The sequence below is a fragment of the Mustela putorius genome, unplaced genomic scaffold, assembly GCF_011764305.1.
Source record: "Mustela putorius furo isolate JIRA1106 unplaced genomic scaffold, ASM1176430v1.1 tig00000107_pilon_pilon_pilon, whole genome shotgun sequence".
Classification (NCBI taxonomy): Eukaryota; Metazoa; Chordata; class Mammalia; order Carnivora; family Mustelidae; genus Mustela; species Mustela putorius.
Genome location: NW_025421284.1, coordinates 810,519 through 826,769, shown reverse-complemented (window position 1 = coordinate 826,769; position 16,251 = coordinate 810,519). Strand labels below are relative to the sequence as shown.

At 48.7% G+C, this 16,251-nt stretch overlaps 1 protein-coding gene across 11 annotated transcripts in view; it reads left to right on the top strand.

The window, feature by feature from the left end:
- SRD5A1 (steroid 5 alpha-reductase 1) overlaps positions 1 to 16,251 on the top strand; it is a 58,650-nt gene that overhangs the window by 17,358 nt on the left and 25,041 nt on the right. For 9 of the 11 annotated variants that reach the window (XR_006609310.1, XR_006609306.1, XR_006609305.1 and 6 more), the window contains exons 5-6: positions 8,241 to 8,350; positions 12,119 to 12,224. Coding sequence is in view for 1 of the 11 variants with exons in the window: in XM_045089151.1 (XP_044945086.1) it covers positions 3,303 to 3,369 (67 nt within the window). In the remaining 10 variants the exon portion in view is untranslated. Of the gene's footprint in view, positions 1 to 3,302; positions 5,084 to 8,240; positions 8,351 to 8,813; positions 8,958 to 12,118; positions 12,225 to 16,251 lie in introns of those variants that run through there. The other 2 variants (XR_006609313.1, XM_045089151.1) reach the window with 2 other exon arrangements.

The window sequence follows — 16,251 nt, the reverse complement described above, 5'->3', positions numbered from 1 at the left end:
CCTTTTGGAGAAAAAGCAGTGACAGCAATAGCAGGAAGTCTGGGTCCAGCGCAGCAGTCCTGTGCTCCTGGGGACCCCCTGCCCCATTCCTCCCTTCCCCCCACCCTTCCCTCCTCCTCCCCAGCCAGGGCCCCACCACGGCCGCCTTCCCATTGCTCACATCGCCTCTGAGGAACGAGCTCCTCTGGGGCATTAGTTCCATGAGAGAGTAGGAAGCGGATGTTGGCTGGTTTCTAGTAATGGAGAAATGAGACGGTACTGGTAGCTAAGAAGTTGGATCACAGGAAGACTGAACAAGAGCCGAGTCGGTGGTAAAGACGCTTCCTCAAATGACCATGGGAAGGTCTCTCTTGACATGTGAGTAGGAGATATTCAAATTTCTAATGGGAAATACTCAAATTCTATCATTTGAACAGGAAATAGAAATAAATAATTTCATTTTCCGAATGAACGTCTCTGTTAATAAAAACCCAAAGGTATTCTTTGCTGAAACCTTCACGAGTTGAAAGGATTCTTTTTCATTCTTTTGCTATTTATACTGATGTCACTGCAAAACCAATATTAATTGCCGGAAATTTAATGAATTCAGCTTAGTGGAAGTATGTTCAGAAATGTTGATTTACCAGCTGAGGACAATGGAAAAGCTATCTTTTTTTTTTAACTAATCCCACAAACCCAGCTGATTACAGAAAACAATCCATGGGGCTATTCCTAGCCCTCTGTTTGGTGTTTTATGATGTTCTCAAACTAATGTTTTATTACACTCAGTTTATTTCCATAATCAGATGTGAAATGTTTAAATTCGTAGAGAATTACACTGACAATGAAGCTCTAGGTCGGAAACATTGGGTCAGCTGTGCCAAGTCGCTAACAGATATAGTGGTTTGAGGGCAAAATGTCAAGGAATGGGAAAGAGGAATGTTTTCGGACTGTTCTCTCCACTGCCAGCCTCGAGCCGCGTGCTCACATAAGGAAGCTGCCCTGGCTTGGAAGCGCTCCTGTGGCGCCTGGCCAAGGGGTCATCTGAGCCCAGGTGTGTGCTTGTCCACACCAGGGTCCTGCAGGGGAGGCCAGCCTTCGGGGACAGCCTTGGAGGAGGGGCTCTGTTGAAATAAACAATTGTGTGTAATCTCATTTAGAAAACTGAAGTCCATGTGTCTTTGGGACACAGTGACAGATGGCGCCGTGACCTAAACAGATAAAGACCCACCAGAACGAGTCTGTGAAGGATGTCCTTGTTCTCACAGCAGAGCTTCGGGTCTGGGAGTGCATGGAAGGAACGAGACTCGCAGGAGAGGAGCACGGGGCACTGAACTTGCTCATGGGCTGGAAAGACCACTGGTGCTTTGAAGAAGAATTCGAAGATCTCTGTCCGATTCAGCCTAAACCGCATGTGATGACACAGGCAGCCTTCAGTGATGGGTTGCCTTAGTTTCGACCTCAGTTCGGGCTCCACAGTGATAAAATCAAGACAAAAAAAATCCATATCCAGCTCTGGTCAGTGTCACATAAGTGACAGCTTTGATTCTAGGGATGGAACAACACGTGAGAAAAATATGCTGCCTGCCCTATTAAAAGTGTGTGTGTGTGTGTGTATAATATACATACACATATTTATAAATTTTGAGATATGATTTCTCGAGCTGGATCCACAAACGTCATGATGTACATGAATGAGAAAAGTAGTTAAATCATTTTAGCAAAGTAAGTTTTATTCCGATAGAATGGTGTCTATGAAATGAATCGAATGTATTTGGCAAATCTCTGCATCGGGTGACAACACTTCGATCTGATACAGGCTCGCTCTGACATCATAAGGAGCCAGCCGTGCTGCCCCGTGCTGCTACTGACCGTCCCAGAGGCATGTGTGGGCATCACCGGCCTGGTCTTGCTGGTCTGAAGGTGTCGCTGGCTTCCGGGCGGGTGCCTGGCGTCCGAGAAACCTGCTTGCGGTCCAGGGGTGCCCGCAGGCTGAGTGCCTTCTGGGGGCTGTAACATAAACACTGTAGATGGGGGGTGGCGGGCAGAGGTCTGAGGTTGGGGCCAGTGTGCTGGAGCTCCGGTAACGGCCCCTGCTGGCTGTACAGTCCGGTTCTCCCGCACTACCCTCAGCGATGAAGGGCCATGGAGCTCTGGGGGATCAGGACACAGATCCCATTCCTGAAGGCTTCACCCCATGACCCAGTCCCCTCCCAGAGGCTCCGCCTCCTAGCGCCGCCCCCTCAGGCATCAAGTTCTTAGCCTAGGAATCTGGGTGGGTTATGCAGGGGGAACACTAGGGCCAGCCTTCGAGGACTTGCTGTGAGCAGAGAGGAGCTGAGTATGGCACTTGCCAATCCACTCCGTGCTGCTGGCGCCGCAGCCACCTCGACGGAGGCGTCCGGTGTCCGGGCTCCTCACAGTCTGGAAGAGAACAGCCCCGCGTAGGAAGTGATGCTTGCTCCCGAGGCCTGCATCCCAGCTTCAGAGCGCGTGGCCCCCCCAAGGGCGCAGGACAGCGCGTGGCCTCCCCGGGGACGCAGGACAGCAGTGGGTTCTATGGAGGCTCACTCAGGACAGGGCAGTGCACGGAGGCACCCGTGGCCGTCTGAAGGGCTGCAGTTCCCCCTTGGGTCTGCCAGCCGCAGGGTGAAACATGGCAGAAACCAACAAATTTTGTCAATTCTCTGTCAGGTTGCCTTCATGATGCATTTCTGCCATATGAGCTCATAGTCGCTTCCCATCATGATGCTTCGTCTATTTCTCTTTTGTGCTGACGGGAACTCCTTGTTTCTGGCTATTTCTCCATCTTGTGGGGTCACTGTAAGTGTTCACTCCATCCACATAGCTGCTTCCCTCCCCAGCTGGCCTCTACCCCAAAACAAATGGGGGGACTTGGCATTTATATCAAAGCGGAAAATGCGTGTTTGTTCTGAATGCTGGGCCGTGCTGCATCTTCCAGATTTGTCTGACAGCCCCCTGGCATGCAACCAGGTGACCGTTCCACAGACGGGGGGTCTGCAGCCGTAGCTCTCCTGGGGACTGCAGAAACCAGAGAACGTCCAGAAGAAGACCTTCGAGACACTCCTCCTGAGTGAATTAAATGGATTTCTTCCTATGAATCATGCTTTAGAATAAAATATATTTAGTTATTCATTATAGAGACAAAATCAAACTACATATCTGAAATGCCACAGTTTTTAGTGTTACTCCTAAAAATCTCCATAATGCATAATGAAGTGTTGTCCATTTTCTCAGCATCTAAATGTTTAAGCAGCGAAATTATTTCTTTTTCTTACTGTTCCTTTTTTGTCTTATTTTAGGTGGTATCTTGAGAAATTTGAAGATTATCCAAAATTCAGAAAAATTATAATCCCATTTTTGTTTTAAGTCCATTATCCGTGGAATGATCTTTGACTTGAAGCATTTCATGATTATATAAATGAATTATGTCTCTGTCTTTTTCCTTTTACTGGATCTTTTTTCAAGATTTGCTGTAGGAATTTTTCCCTATGAGTCTATAAGCTACCTAATAACAGACTAATCAGACCGAAGTGCAGGTTGACAGACTGGGCTGCATACTGGGTGGAGAATCCGGAACTCCGGGTCATCACAGCGGACCATTTCTCTGCTTTCGGAGCCTCCTGTTGACTACATACAGCTAAGTGTGCACAAGACCAGAATGACAAGCCCTATCTGGTGGCCTCTGTGGACTGCCCCTCATACAACTCATCCCAGCCATCAGTTCAAGGCCAAAGGCGACGTTGCTCCCTCCCCTGATAAAGGCAGGACTGCCTCTCCGGTTCCTCTCACCCCGCTGGGTCAGAGAGGCTGGGGCACCCATGGAGGGTCACAGACCCAGGGAAATGCCTGGGCCCTCACTGTGCGTGCTGTTGGGCAGGGAACTTGGGGCAAAGAAAGAGACACAGGAGACCTGGATGATGCCTGGACAAAAGGCATCTGGCACTTTCAACAGCCTGACACCCCAGCTGACTGCACTGCAGGGCACGGACCCAGATGTGCTCCTAAGGGGTAGGGCACTCTGTCTTCCACTCAAAAGACTTCTTAGAGGCCCCGTGATTATGTTCCTCCTTATGCTGATTGCCAGGGGCTGATTGCCAGTAGTCTGTGGTCTAAGATTATTTTTTTCCCTTCTGGGTAGAATGAGGATGTTCTAAAGCACTCTTTTTAAAGTGCCCTCAATATTACAAGACGGTACCTTAAAACAGAATTTCTTACTCTAGATGTACTTGAAAGGCCCATGAAGATAAATGGCAGTGATGATATTTACTGCACATTGCCAGAAAGAAACCTCCTAGAAGACACTCTGTGAAGCTCTGATGGTCTGGCGGTGGTGTCCTCCAGGCCTGGGACAGCGGTGCCGGGGTGGCCATCTCCGCGGAGCAGAAAACCGTGGGAGCCGGGAAAGGAGCGGGCTCTTCACTCTGGCCCGCTGATGCTTCTCGCTGGTTGTGGGAGTGGGTGTCCCAAGCACCCAGAGGGCCGGCCCTGCCCCCTCTCCTGGCTGCCCTTCCCAACCAGGGTCGGTGTCCTCACAAGGTTTTACGTAGAAGCCGTGTTCTCAGGGTTCGTGATTTTGAGAGTCTCTTGTGGCTTCAGAATTCACAGAAAACTTGCCCAATGCCCCCCTGTGCTTCATTCTCACTGGAAAGGGCACATTTTTGAAGAGAAACTTTGTTATTAAAAGAATACCATTCCTTTTTCTGACCATTTTCCAATTACTTGAAAACATGAAGCAATAAGTATTCACAAAATGCTGAGCACATCAGGATCAATCGCGGCCGCCGGGTTCCAGAAGGTGCCCGGGGCAGGAGGGGGATGCTGGTCTGAGAGCTGGGAAGCTTCTGTGAGTTCCTTCTTCATGTGAGCTGCCCGGGGCACTGGACCTCTGCCTTCACTCAGGATCTGATGCGTCCTTCCTGGTTTCGCCAGCCCGCGCTGGGTCCACGATTAATAGGAAGGTTCCCTGTTCTGTCTTGGTTCCCTGCCCTCCATTTCCTAAAAACTGTAACTTACTAAACTGTCATCAATTACTGTGTTAATTTCAACAAGAAGATTAATAAAATTATATATATAAAGTCTAGTCATTTTGTCTTCAGTATGACTCCAGTGTATCCACACGGCTGCACTTTAGAAGTTCAGACGGGAACAGCATCTTGAGCCCTGAAAGCTGCTTTCCACTAATGTTAACGATTTCGCAGTGTCATGTACTCCCAGAACTCGGCAGAGCTGTGCCACGGACAGTTTCCGTGTGAACCCGTGCACTTGCGGGAAGGTCATTCCCAGGTGTTGGATGTTCTGTTCATCGTGAGCATCCCCATACACATTCTGTAGCTAGGAGACTTCAGAGCTATCAACGGTAACATATTTGCCCCATCCAGCCATGCTGCTGGAAGTATTTTATGAGTTCCAGCGATTTTCTTTGGTTACTTCCAGTTCCCTTGCTTTGCAGTCATGTCGTTTGCAGACATGTCACATTCTTGTTTGGGAGTATTGGAAGCTGTTGCTTTTGTTGTCTGCTTCTTACAGTAGCAGGATATTTGAAGACAATACTGAATAAAAGCAGGGATTATCAGGATTCACTTGTGATTTTAACAGGAATGCTTTCCTTTGAGATTACTATTTGGAGCATTCTTTTATTTCCTTGCACACTTATTGGCCTGTTTTCCACTTTAGCCAATGGGATCATTTATTTGCTTAAAAAATCTGTGGGCTTTCTTTTGAGATTTGCACAGGTACTCCGTAGATCAGAAATGAGGAGGAGAGCTTGCGAGCAGGTGTGAGGGGGCAGGACCTGGGGACTCGTCCACTTGGACACTGATCTGGTGGGTGGTTTTCTTCATTAGTCAGTCTCTGTTTATCTTGTTTTACTCTCAACTAATTTGTGTTACGGTGATTTCCCCCGTATCTCCTGACTTCGCATCTGCTTTTCTCTCATGTTCACTGTTCTGGTAGGGGATCTTGTCGTTGGGCTCCTGACTGCTTAGGCGAGTGCCTTGTTCAGCTGCTTTCCCAGCGCTGTTTTCAGCCTTGAAGCCTGTGTGTTTGCGAAGTGACACCAACCACATTTTCCTAGAATTAGGATCCTAAATGGTCTCCGGCTATACTTCCTAGATTTACTTGGATCTCAGTATTTCTAGGAAATGTTTATTGGAAATGGTGCTTTTTTTTTCTTTTCAGCCATTTGGGAGATTTCATTGAAAGCCTTTGTTCTTTTTCACACTTGTGGATGTGGTTGAGATTGTTTGCTATCAAGTCTCTCCTTTGCAGATTCTAAGGTTTCCTTTTGCAGCCTCGAGCCTTTTATAGCAAGAACAAAGCTGTTCTCTGTAGTTGATGCTGTTTGTTCTGTGGTTTGTTCATTCAGGAATATTGATCATATTGTTAAAATTCTTTGCAACCTTGTTTTTCTTCCATGTCAGATTTTCCTTATATTTCTAAGAGTTTTTGCTTTGTGGTTTTTTAAAATAATTTAAATCCAATTAGCCTACATAGAGTACATCATTAGTTTCAGCAGTAGTGTTCAGTAATTCCTCAGTTGTGTGTAACACCCAGTGCTTTGTGTTTGATGCGGGCATTCTGCAAAACTTTCTGTCTCTCCCTGCTAACAGCTTAAGGTGCTTTTCTGCTGAATGCTGCTTGCCTGGGATCTGGCTCTCATGTGGGAACTACCACTCTGCTGCTCTTATTAGCAAATTTTTCATCCAGCATTTCCTGGCCCTTCCAAGCCTTCAGATGTCATTTGTGTGGTTATCTTTAACAACATGATAAGCAGATTTTGCCATTGAATATGTTGGCTCGAATTCTCCCACTAACTGCTATACTGAGATGCCTTTTACCATATTTTCTGTTTTTATTATTTGTTTGCAACTTCTTTTCGTTTTTACATTTTCTACAGTGATTTAGAAAGGTATTTTCTTTAAAAAAAAAAAGCCACATTAGGAATGATTTTTATGTTTTTTAGAAGTATACTTAAAAGTCCCCAATTCATTATGATGAACTCCCTCTCCTGATCCCAACCGGCTGGAATCACTGTGAGGGAACTGAAGAGCACAGGGCTGGCGCTGATCAGGTGGGGAGGGGGCCGTGGCGACAGCGGCCCGCAGTGTGCCCTGGGGAAATGGCAGGTCCTAATGCCAAGGCTGACGGAAGAGGGAGGTGCCGCTCACACCAAGGTGAAAGCAACTGGACTTCGTCAGAGCAGACAAAAGCACCCCCCTCCACTCAAGAACCCCACCAACAGCACAGAAAACCCAGAAGCTATGTACACACCCACTTCTGGGAAACACACAGTGGGAGCCGGGTCCTCTCATCAATAAAAATGAGCTATTTGAGGAGAACCAAAGTTGGCATTCCAGAAAGAAACATTCCCCACACTGGGTTCGTGGGGAGCCACTGGGGTAGGAGCTGGTCCCCTTCTGCCTCATGTCGCACCAGGGCCCGGAGAGGCAGGGTCTCCTCGGGTACAGGTTTCTACCCAGCTTTCCTGGAGCCTTTTCAAATACGGGACTGAAGACCAAGGACCACCAGGTACTGAAGTCTACGTCATGAAAGGAAAGCATAGGCCCCTGGAGAAACATCACTCCCGAAGCAAAAGAGAAATATTTTAGAAAAAAATAGAGGAGCTTGGGCATCAGTCGGTGCATGGACAGAGCATCATGTGTCCCAGAACAGGACTCCGCAATGTGCAGGAACGGACCCCTCGTAAGATGGACAAATTGCCTCCAAATACATAAGAAACTCTCAAATTCCAACAAAAATTTTAAAACAATCTTTTTAATGGACAAGAGATTCGAACAGATCCTTCCCCACAGAATACACACACACAGCAAGTAAGCTCAGGCAGATGCTTGCCATGTTTGGTCATGAGGGAAGCACCAGTCAAACCGCGGGAGACACCGCTATCTACCTACCTCTCGGAATAACTTCCGTTGAAGAAAATGAGCAGCAGAGGCTTGGCGAGGACGCAGAGGCTCTGAGACACGCACCCTGCCAGCGGGAAGCGCCGTGGTGAAAGCATTCTGGCAGTTTCTTGAAAGTGAAACACACCCTTGCTATCCGACGCAAATATGTCACTCCTAGGTAATTAGTTACCCAGGAGAAGCGAAAGCATGTATCTAATTAAAGACTTTTACATGAACGTGCATAGCAGCTTTATTCGCAACAGCCCCAAACCGGAAACAATCCCGCTGTCCTTTAGCCGGTGAGTGACTAACCGTCTGCTGTTTGTGTCCATACAGTGGACCATGCCGTGAGAGGGACACAGCGGCAGTAACAAAGTGACAGCATCTCAGAGCACCATGCCGGCCGAAAGAAGCGAGACAGAAGAGAGCACAGACAGCTGTGGAAGGTGAGTGTTTGCCTGCGGGCGGGGGCAAGGGGGCAGTTTACAGAAGGGCCAGAGGAAGCACTTGGGATCGATGCTCATTATCTTGCTAGTGGGATGGTTTCCATCTGCCTGCACCAAATCCTCCTGTAAATACATGCAGTCCATTGGATGTCCATCACACCTCCATGTTTTAAGGACCTGAGTTTATCGTACCCATACAGCAATAGGATGCCATGAAAACAAAATTACCCGAGAACAGTGCATCTAGGAAATTGGAAAACAAATATGTGGTAGAAGAGGTAGAGGGTAAATCAAGTCAATCCTAGAAAATATAACAGAAGGCCAAGAACCAAAAAACACAAGATCAGTTAAGAGGTCGATGCCTGGCTGGTGGGTGTTACAGAAAAGCGCTCTCCATACTTCTGTGATGGGGATGATTTCGGACACGTTCTCCACAAAAGCTGATCAGAGGTTTGCTTCACAGTGACCCGTGAGACAAAGAACCGCCAGACCTGGTTACTCTTCGGGTGAAGGGAGGAAGCAAGTGGCAGAGTGGTTCGCAGGAGAATCGTCCAGTGCTAGCGGTTTGAGAGGAAGCGCCGGAGAATCGTCCAGTGCTAGCGGTTTGAGAGGAAGCACCGGAGAATCGTCCAGTGCTAGCGGTTTGAGAGGAAGCGCAGGAGAATCGTTCAGTGCTAGCGGTTTGAGAGGAAGCGAAGCAAACGTACTGTCTGCGGGGAGCACAGGTGGAAGAGACGTAGGAAGATGTGGGCTGGACACACGTTAAGCCCGTGACTGTGATTATCTTCGAGGATGAGGGTCTGAGGCAGGAGTCTAGGTGCCAGCAGTGCTATGCGATGGGCAATTCTTCCTGCTGGTTTGAGAAATCTGAAGCAAATGTATCAAATCTACTTTTTCTGATTGGACTAATTATACTGGAGGGTTATGTGATGTGACTAGTTATACTGGGGATGATGTAATACAACCACTAGTTATACTGGGGGTGATGTTGTACTTTGTAGCTTTATGTATTGTTTATTTCTTAATTTTAAAAAAGAGAACACAGAGAAGGGCCATGGAGCCCAGATTGTGAGGAGAGTGAAGCCAGGGTGTGTAAATCAGGAGGGAGACATGGGGTAACAAGGCAGGCGGGACCCTGGAGAGCCCCACGCAGGCCTGCGGCTGCCCCTGTATCGCTAGGACAGAGTCTTCAACATGGCTTTGTTGTCTTAGTTGGTAGAATTCGGGGTTCAAGGCCGCACAAGGAGTTCTTGAGCCCCTCTGCAGACTGGCAGGGGCAGGGGAGCGGGGAGGTGTTTCACAGGTTAAATATACATCCCCTGAGGCCTGGGGCCCGAGGGAGAATGGCAGGGACAGGTCACTCAGTCTGTGGTCCCTGAAGCTGCCTGCGGCCCACCCTGCAGGCTCTGCATGACACGAGGTGATCAAAGGCAAAATACGGTTTCGTCCTCAGGAGATCTGTGGGCCGGCATGGGGACCGATATACCATGAAAATACAACCTGATATTTGCATTATGGGAATTTAAAAGGACAGAGGGCCCCACGAGTCTGCTCAGAGAGGGCAGTTTTTGTATGATTCAGGGAGAAACAGCCTGGGCACAAGTGATACCTGTAGGACCAGAGGTTTGGAGGAGCGAGGAGGCTCACCAGTTAGGCCGGTGTGGGTGAAAATAAAGTGAGAAGAGGGAGTGGGGCGTTGGGGGCGGGATGAGAGGGACAGGGGAGGAGCAGAGCAAGAAGGTGCCCACGTGGCTGCTGCAGGACGACAGGAGGACCCCATCGCTCTGGGGCCGCAATGTGGAGAGCCGCGTGCGGGCCGGGGAGGGGCTGCGGGGCGGGCAGGGAGTTGGGAGAAGAGGAAATGAGGATCGGAAGAAGGGACGAAGTACAGGATGCCGAGAGTCCGAGCGGCATTTGGGAGCGGGAGCTGAGGCTGGGCTTTTCCATAAGCGTAAGATGCAAAGAGACACGGACTAAAGAAGCTACCTGGGAGACAGAGAAGCAGGGGGGAAGATGCTTAACCTCTTCAGTCACAGGGAGGTGCAAATTAAAACCGTGACCTACACCAGAGACAGAACGGCAGCATCAAAAGGCCCGACCCAAGTGCTGGCGAGGTGTCCGTGTCCATGGCCGGGAGCTCTCACCCTGCTTTGCAGGGGTGAGGAGGAGGGGGTGGAGGGAGCCAAGGGTGGGGGGAGGGGCTGGGACGGGGGTGAAGCAGTGAGGCCATTTGGGGCAATCTCCAAATTCCAACTTCCCTCTTTCTTCTCCTTTTCTCTTTCCTTCCTTTCATTCTCTTCTTCTCTCTCTCTCTCACCCTTTTTTTTTTTTTTTTTTTTTTGATTATCGGATATTTAGTGCTGATCAAAGCCCCAGTAATTCACGGTCGTACAGTTCACCATGACTTGATCATGAACCACAAACACTACTGGTCTCCAAAGGGTCATCTACTTGCACCCAAGAACACAGCATTTTCTTAATTTTTTAACTGTGAGTTTCAAAGTTTAGCTGAGTTTCTCTTGAAACTTAGGAAGTTTTAGCCATAAACATTGAATTTAAAAAAAATTTTTTTTACATGTTCCTTGAAGAACATTCAGTATGAGTTTAATGTGTGCACCATTGCAAATTTTAGTAATTACGTTTCTGATATTGACCATCCTTGGACTAAAATTACTGAAAGCTTTGCTTTATTGTCAAAGCTCAGAAGTATTTATCCCATGGACTGAATTACAAGTGTGTTATTGGGGGATCTGGAGACACTTTATCACACACTAAGTGTAGACTGTAATACCGTAAGAAATTCCAGTTCAAGCTGGCAGGCAAAATATAACTCAGGCTTAAGAGTTCTGATTTAAAAAGCAAATAAAATTTCAATTTGAATAAATAATAATTTCAGTTATGAATAAATATTGTCATTCATCATATTTTTCATGAATATCATATTTATGAGTAATATTTCTGAGACACATTTGAAAATATTTTTGAAACATATTTGAAATACATTTGAAAATACCTATGAATATTTTCATTTACAAATTTCATTTGTGAACACATAATAATCTCATTCATAAAATAATAATTTCATTTTCAAAGGTTTGGCTCTGCAAAGAATGGAATGCACACCTGAGAACCGTTCCTACACTATTACCCCACTTGGCTCTTTCTGGAGATGTCAAGCCCTGAAGACACTGGATGATTCATAACCCGAGTTCACAGGCTCCTACATCAGCTGGCTTTGCATATAGCTCTTTGATGTGAAAAGCTGAAGCCTATAAAAATTCACTCTAAGTATGGTAGTCACCAAAATAGGAACATTTTCCCAGTAACACTCCAGAGTCATAAAGTTATACTACTATACTGTGTATATAGCACATATGTTCTATATATACTCTAAGTTATACAACTATACCATGTATGTGTGTATATATATACACACATACATACAGTAGCTAGTTATATATACAATGCTGAGTTACAATACTTCATTAAATATTTTCACATTTACATCAAATATTTAAAAAGTACAGGTTTGCTCAAAGTGGAGTTTCTCCAGGTACAGTGCAAACTGGTTGGACCAGAAAAAAAGTGAATATTATTAACTAAAAATGTCATTTTTATTCACAAAATTTTAACCTGATTTTTTCACTTTAAAAAAGAAACAAAACAACTAGTTCAAAAGTGGCCTCATCCTATAAAGATGCACCTTTGCCCGATCACAGTGAAAGAGACATGAGTGATTCCTCTTTTCTTTTCTACTATCTGCCTTAGGGTTCCTCGCAACATTGCTGTAATGCACCAGCCCCACACCTGCAGGACGCGCTACGGTGACAGCACTGTGTGAGACCATCAGACACAAATTCAACAAAAGCAGCAGGTTGGTTGTTAGTGTGTTAAGATTGTTCCGATTTTGACTGGTTCTATGCTAGTTATTTACCTAAAACATTGCCACTTCCCCAAGCTATTGCTAGGCCGTCCTGAATGGTAGACACCCCAGAGTGTTCCATTTATGAGGGTTGGTGGCAGGATCTCTGGTGAGCACCACATGACCTTCGTGGTTCACACCACACACACATGTACTGTCCACTGCAGTCCAACGTGAAGAACTAGTAGGGAGCCCCGAGTAATAGGGCTCAAAATGCTTGTTAAATACAGAAAACGACTTTCACTTTGCTTCTTACCAGAGCCAGAAAGCCACGGTACGAGAACCCTGGGCTTCAGTGGAAGCCAGAAATGGCACTGAAGCCCAGGGATCTGGATCCCTAAGGAAGAGTTGTGCAGGGGGATGGTGGCTTTCAGGAGGAGGGTCTGGAGTACTGTGCCTGGCATTGCCCCTGGCTGGAGGCCTTCAAGTCTGCCGCCAAACACCACTGGCCAGTGTATTTTCAGTCTTGGAAGCTTGTCTCCTTGGAAGCAAGTTAGTGGTACCTACAGGGAAGGAGGGGTGGCCGTCGCAAGGCAGAAGTAACTTCTAGAAGTTACAGCCCCTCCCTAGGACAGTGCGAACCCCTATATCTGCCTCTGGGCTGTTACTTGACCTCATTCTCAAAGCACTGACTCAACCCTGACTAGTTTCACCAACGATGAGATTTGGGGAGTCCTTGGGCTACCATGAAGTCCAAGATTGCCAAACAAATCGTAACTTTAAAAGCTGTAGCAAGTGTCAGTCTGTGGTCGCCGGTCCCTCCGGCCTCCTGCGCTCCTGGGGAGGGCCCGCCGCCTGCTTTTCCCCATGTGTGAACACGGGTCCCCCACCCCACTGTGGGCAGCTCTTAACTAGGGTTCAGCTTGGGACCCCGGCCTTGTCTGCCTGTGCCTGCCGGGCAGGAGGCCTCTCTGCAGGGAGACAGATCCGCTGCTGGAGCCACAGCCTCTCCTCGGGAAACCCATCCTGGCCGTCACTGGTCGGGGTGATAGTCCCTGGCCCTCTCTGCCTGTCCGCGGTCCTCCCTTGTAACTGGGGGTCCCTGGAGAAGCAGGTACGTACAGACACCCTGCTCACTGCTCCCTTCGGAGCCGCCTCTTCAGGTCCCAAGGCCCTTGCGAGCTCCTCCTTGACTGCAGTTACCCCCTTGCCGCTGCCTCCAGGCTGGGGCCAGAGGCAAAAGCCCTTCCCACAGTGCCCTTCTGGCTCGTCTGCCCCTCTCCCTACTTGAAGCCAGGGTCTGACAGCACCTCCTTCCCCACTTCAGCGTCCCCAGGTCCCCAGCATTGGAAGAGGTGGTTCCCATGCTTGTCCCCAGCCCCCGGCCTGTCTGTGGCCTCAGCCTTGGGATTTGGGTGTCACCTAGGCTGCAGGGCAGAGGGAGGGGCTGGCCTGGCAGGAAGGGGTTGAATTCAGGGGGCATTCCAGAGGTTGTCACCATCTTAACCATCACCAGCAGCAGGTTGTTTCCATCTGGCCCTACAGCCTCTCCTTCATGGGCTCAGAATCCCCTCCAGCACCCCCAGGACTCAGAGCTGAAGCTTCTCCCCCCTTGACTTCCTGGCGTCTGGAGCTCTTCCCGGCAGCGACTTCCCTCCCACCTTCTACTCGCTTTCTCCCCAAACCATCAGCGTCCCAGCTTCTCCCTCAGCAAGGCCACCGGGTATGGCCTCCGTCACATGCAATCTGGGGACACTCGCGGGCTACCGGCGGCGGGCAGACTCTCCCCGCTGGCCATCCAGCTCAGAGTGGAAGCGCACCGAGGCAGAAACTTCTTGTACCTTCCTCAAAGGATGCTTCCCAGGGTCAGGAGTACCTTTCACACTATGGACTGAGGGCAGAGGGCACTAAACACGGTCAGAGGGGCTTCCTCCTCCAGCTGTTTTGGGTCATTTCTTTCTTTTCTTTTCTTTTCTTTTTTTTTAAGATTTTTTTATTTATTTACTTGACAGAGAGAGTGAGAGAGAGAGAGCACAAGCAGGGGAGAGGCAGAGAGAGAGGGAAAAGCAGGGTCCCCACCGAGAAGGGAGCCCAGTGTGGGACTGGATCCCAGGAGGCCAGGATCAGGACCTGAGTGAAAGGCAGCCGTGTAACTGACGGAGCTCCCCAGGTGCCCCTTTGTTTGGGGTCATTTCAGTACCAGAAGTGTCAGAAGAAAATGAGTGGCATGCTAAGTCAGCCAAACCGTGTCCTGGTCCTCCCAGGGCCTCACCTGAGGGCCAGGACCTCATGAACACAGTCAGCTGGGCTCCAGCCGAGGATCTGCTGGAAGTAGACCACTTTCCCGGCGCTGGCTTTATTTATTTCTTTTGAACATCTTCCCCTTTTCCTTGAAGAAAGCGGGGCTGGAACGTCCTGTTTCTGTCACGGCCGACCGATGGACGTCAAGAACGCTACTTCAGAGTGTCCTTTCATTTATAGACGCCTCGATGCAGCCGAATGTAAACCAAATATTATGTTGTTATTTCTTCAATGCCTGCTTCTGCTAGAGCAGTCAGCTGTTCTGTAAAGTGAACAGATGTCTAATGGGGCAGGATAGCAGTGCCTCCGCAGGGCTGTGTCTAGATGTCTACGGCCAGATGGACAGGTACCTGTCTGGGAGGCAGAGCATAAAGGCTTGGGCACCATTCTCCTGCATTCTGGAAGGGTGGTGGGCCTCCTTCTTCCACCAGGGAGGAGACAAGCCTGCCCACCTGGCTTGGAGCCTCGATGTTTAAGGGAGCATCTTGGGGAGACAGCGCATCCACACGCAGCTGGTCCTGTGATGAGCATCATTTCTGCCCTAAGTGGGAAAGGGGAGGCGGACCTTACATCCTTTGAAGGCTGATGCAGGCCTCCCAGTAGGAGAGGAGCCCTGCCGTCGGACGGCCCTTTGCCGGGGTACCTCTCTAACTTGATATTTCGTTTAGGAAGAGGCCGGAAACGGGGTTGCTTTATGGGTCACACTGGAAGAATGGGTCTTCACCTACAGTGGAGCTGGCTGAGAAAGGATGACTGAGACTGTTAAAACTCTGTGTTCTGAAGAGAATATGTAGGAAAGCTTTGTGTGATGCTTAGAGCTGATTAGGAGGCACCGTCCGCAGGCCAGACACAAACCCCAGATGACATGAAAAGACCTGCCACTTCCCCATCTTGCTTCTCAGAGCGAGGCTCATCAGAGCTTCACCAGGACGGGGCTGAGGACCAGGAAGCTCATGGCCAAGCTGCCCAAGTGCAGAGGAGCCAGAAATAGTCAGCCTGGACTCCTGGGCATCATGAATTAAAGAGGCATTTCAGAAAGCTAAGGCTTCATTAATTCCCGGTGCTTAAGGCAGAAAATAATCGAAGTCTCTAGGACCAGGGCTGTCTGCACACTGACTGTTGAAGGATCCCATTAAGCATCTTGGACCAACAGCCACTCTGCTGTCAGGCAGTCCCATCTCAAGGGATGCACCTGAGAGCAGACAGTGTCCACCACTAACGTCCCCCTAGAAATGTTGGCACAAGCCCAAGCATCATGGTCAAGGTGGACACCAATATCCCAGCCGTCACGTTCTCATCTGGAGAGGTCTGCTATCCCTGTTGATGTCTGCATGTTACTGCTGTGTTCTCATGATGGTGAGGACAGGCCTGCCCCTCCGTGCCTCCCTCACTGGAGCGGACGGAGTGGTCCTCAGTATTGCTGTCCTAGGAAATAGCGGCCTAGGGAGAATGTGCAAGGGCAAGCTCAGACACTAAACTTCTTCGGTTTGATAGAATTAAAAGCAAGAGTCAAAGAGATAATGCTTTTCTTTCTCTCTTAACATCCAGCGGCCCTGGCCTAAAATATGTATGTGGGAGGCAGGAATGTAGAAACATCTCAAATCTATTGGTATCTTACTCTTTGCAAAGTATTCAACAGTCTGGATTGGTTACTTACCCTCCATTGCAAAGCAGCAAAATCTGTTCTCCAAGGATCTTTGGGGCTGAGAAATCTCCATCCCCAACCAGGATTCCCTAA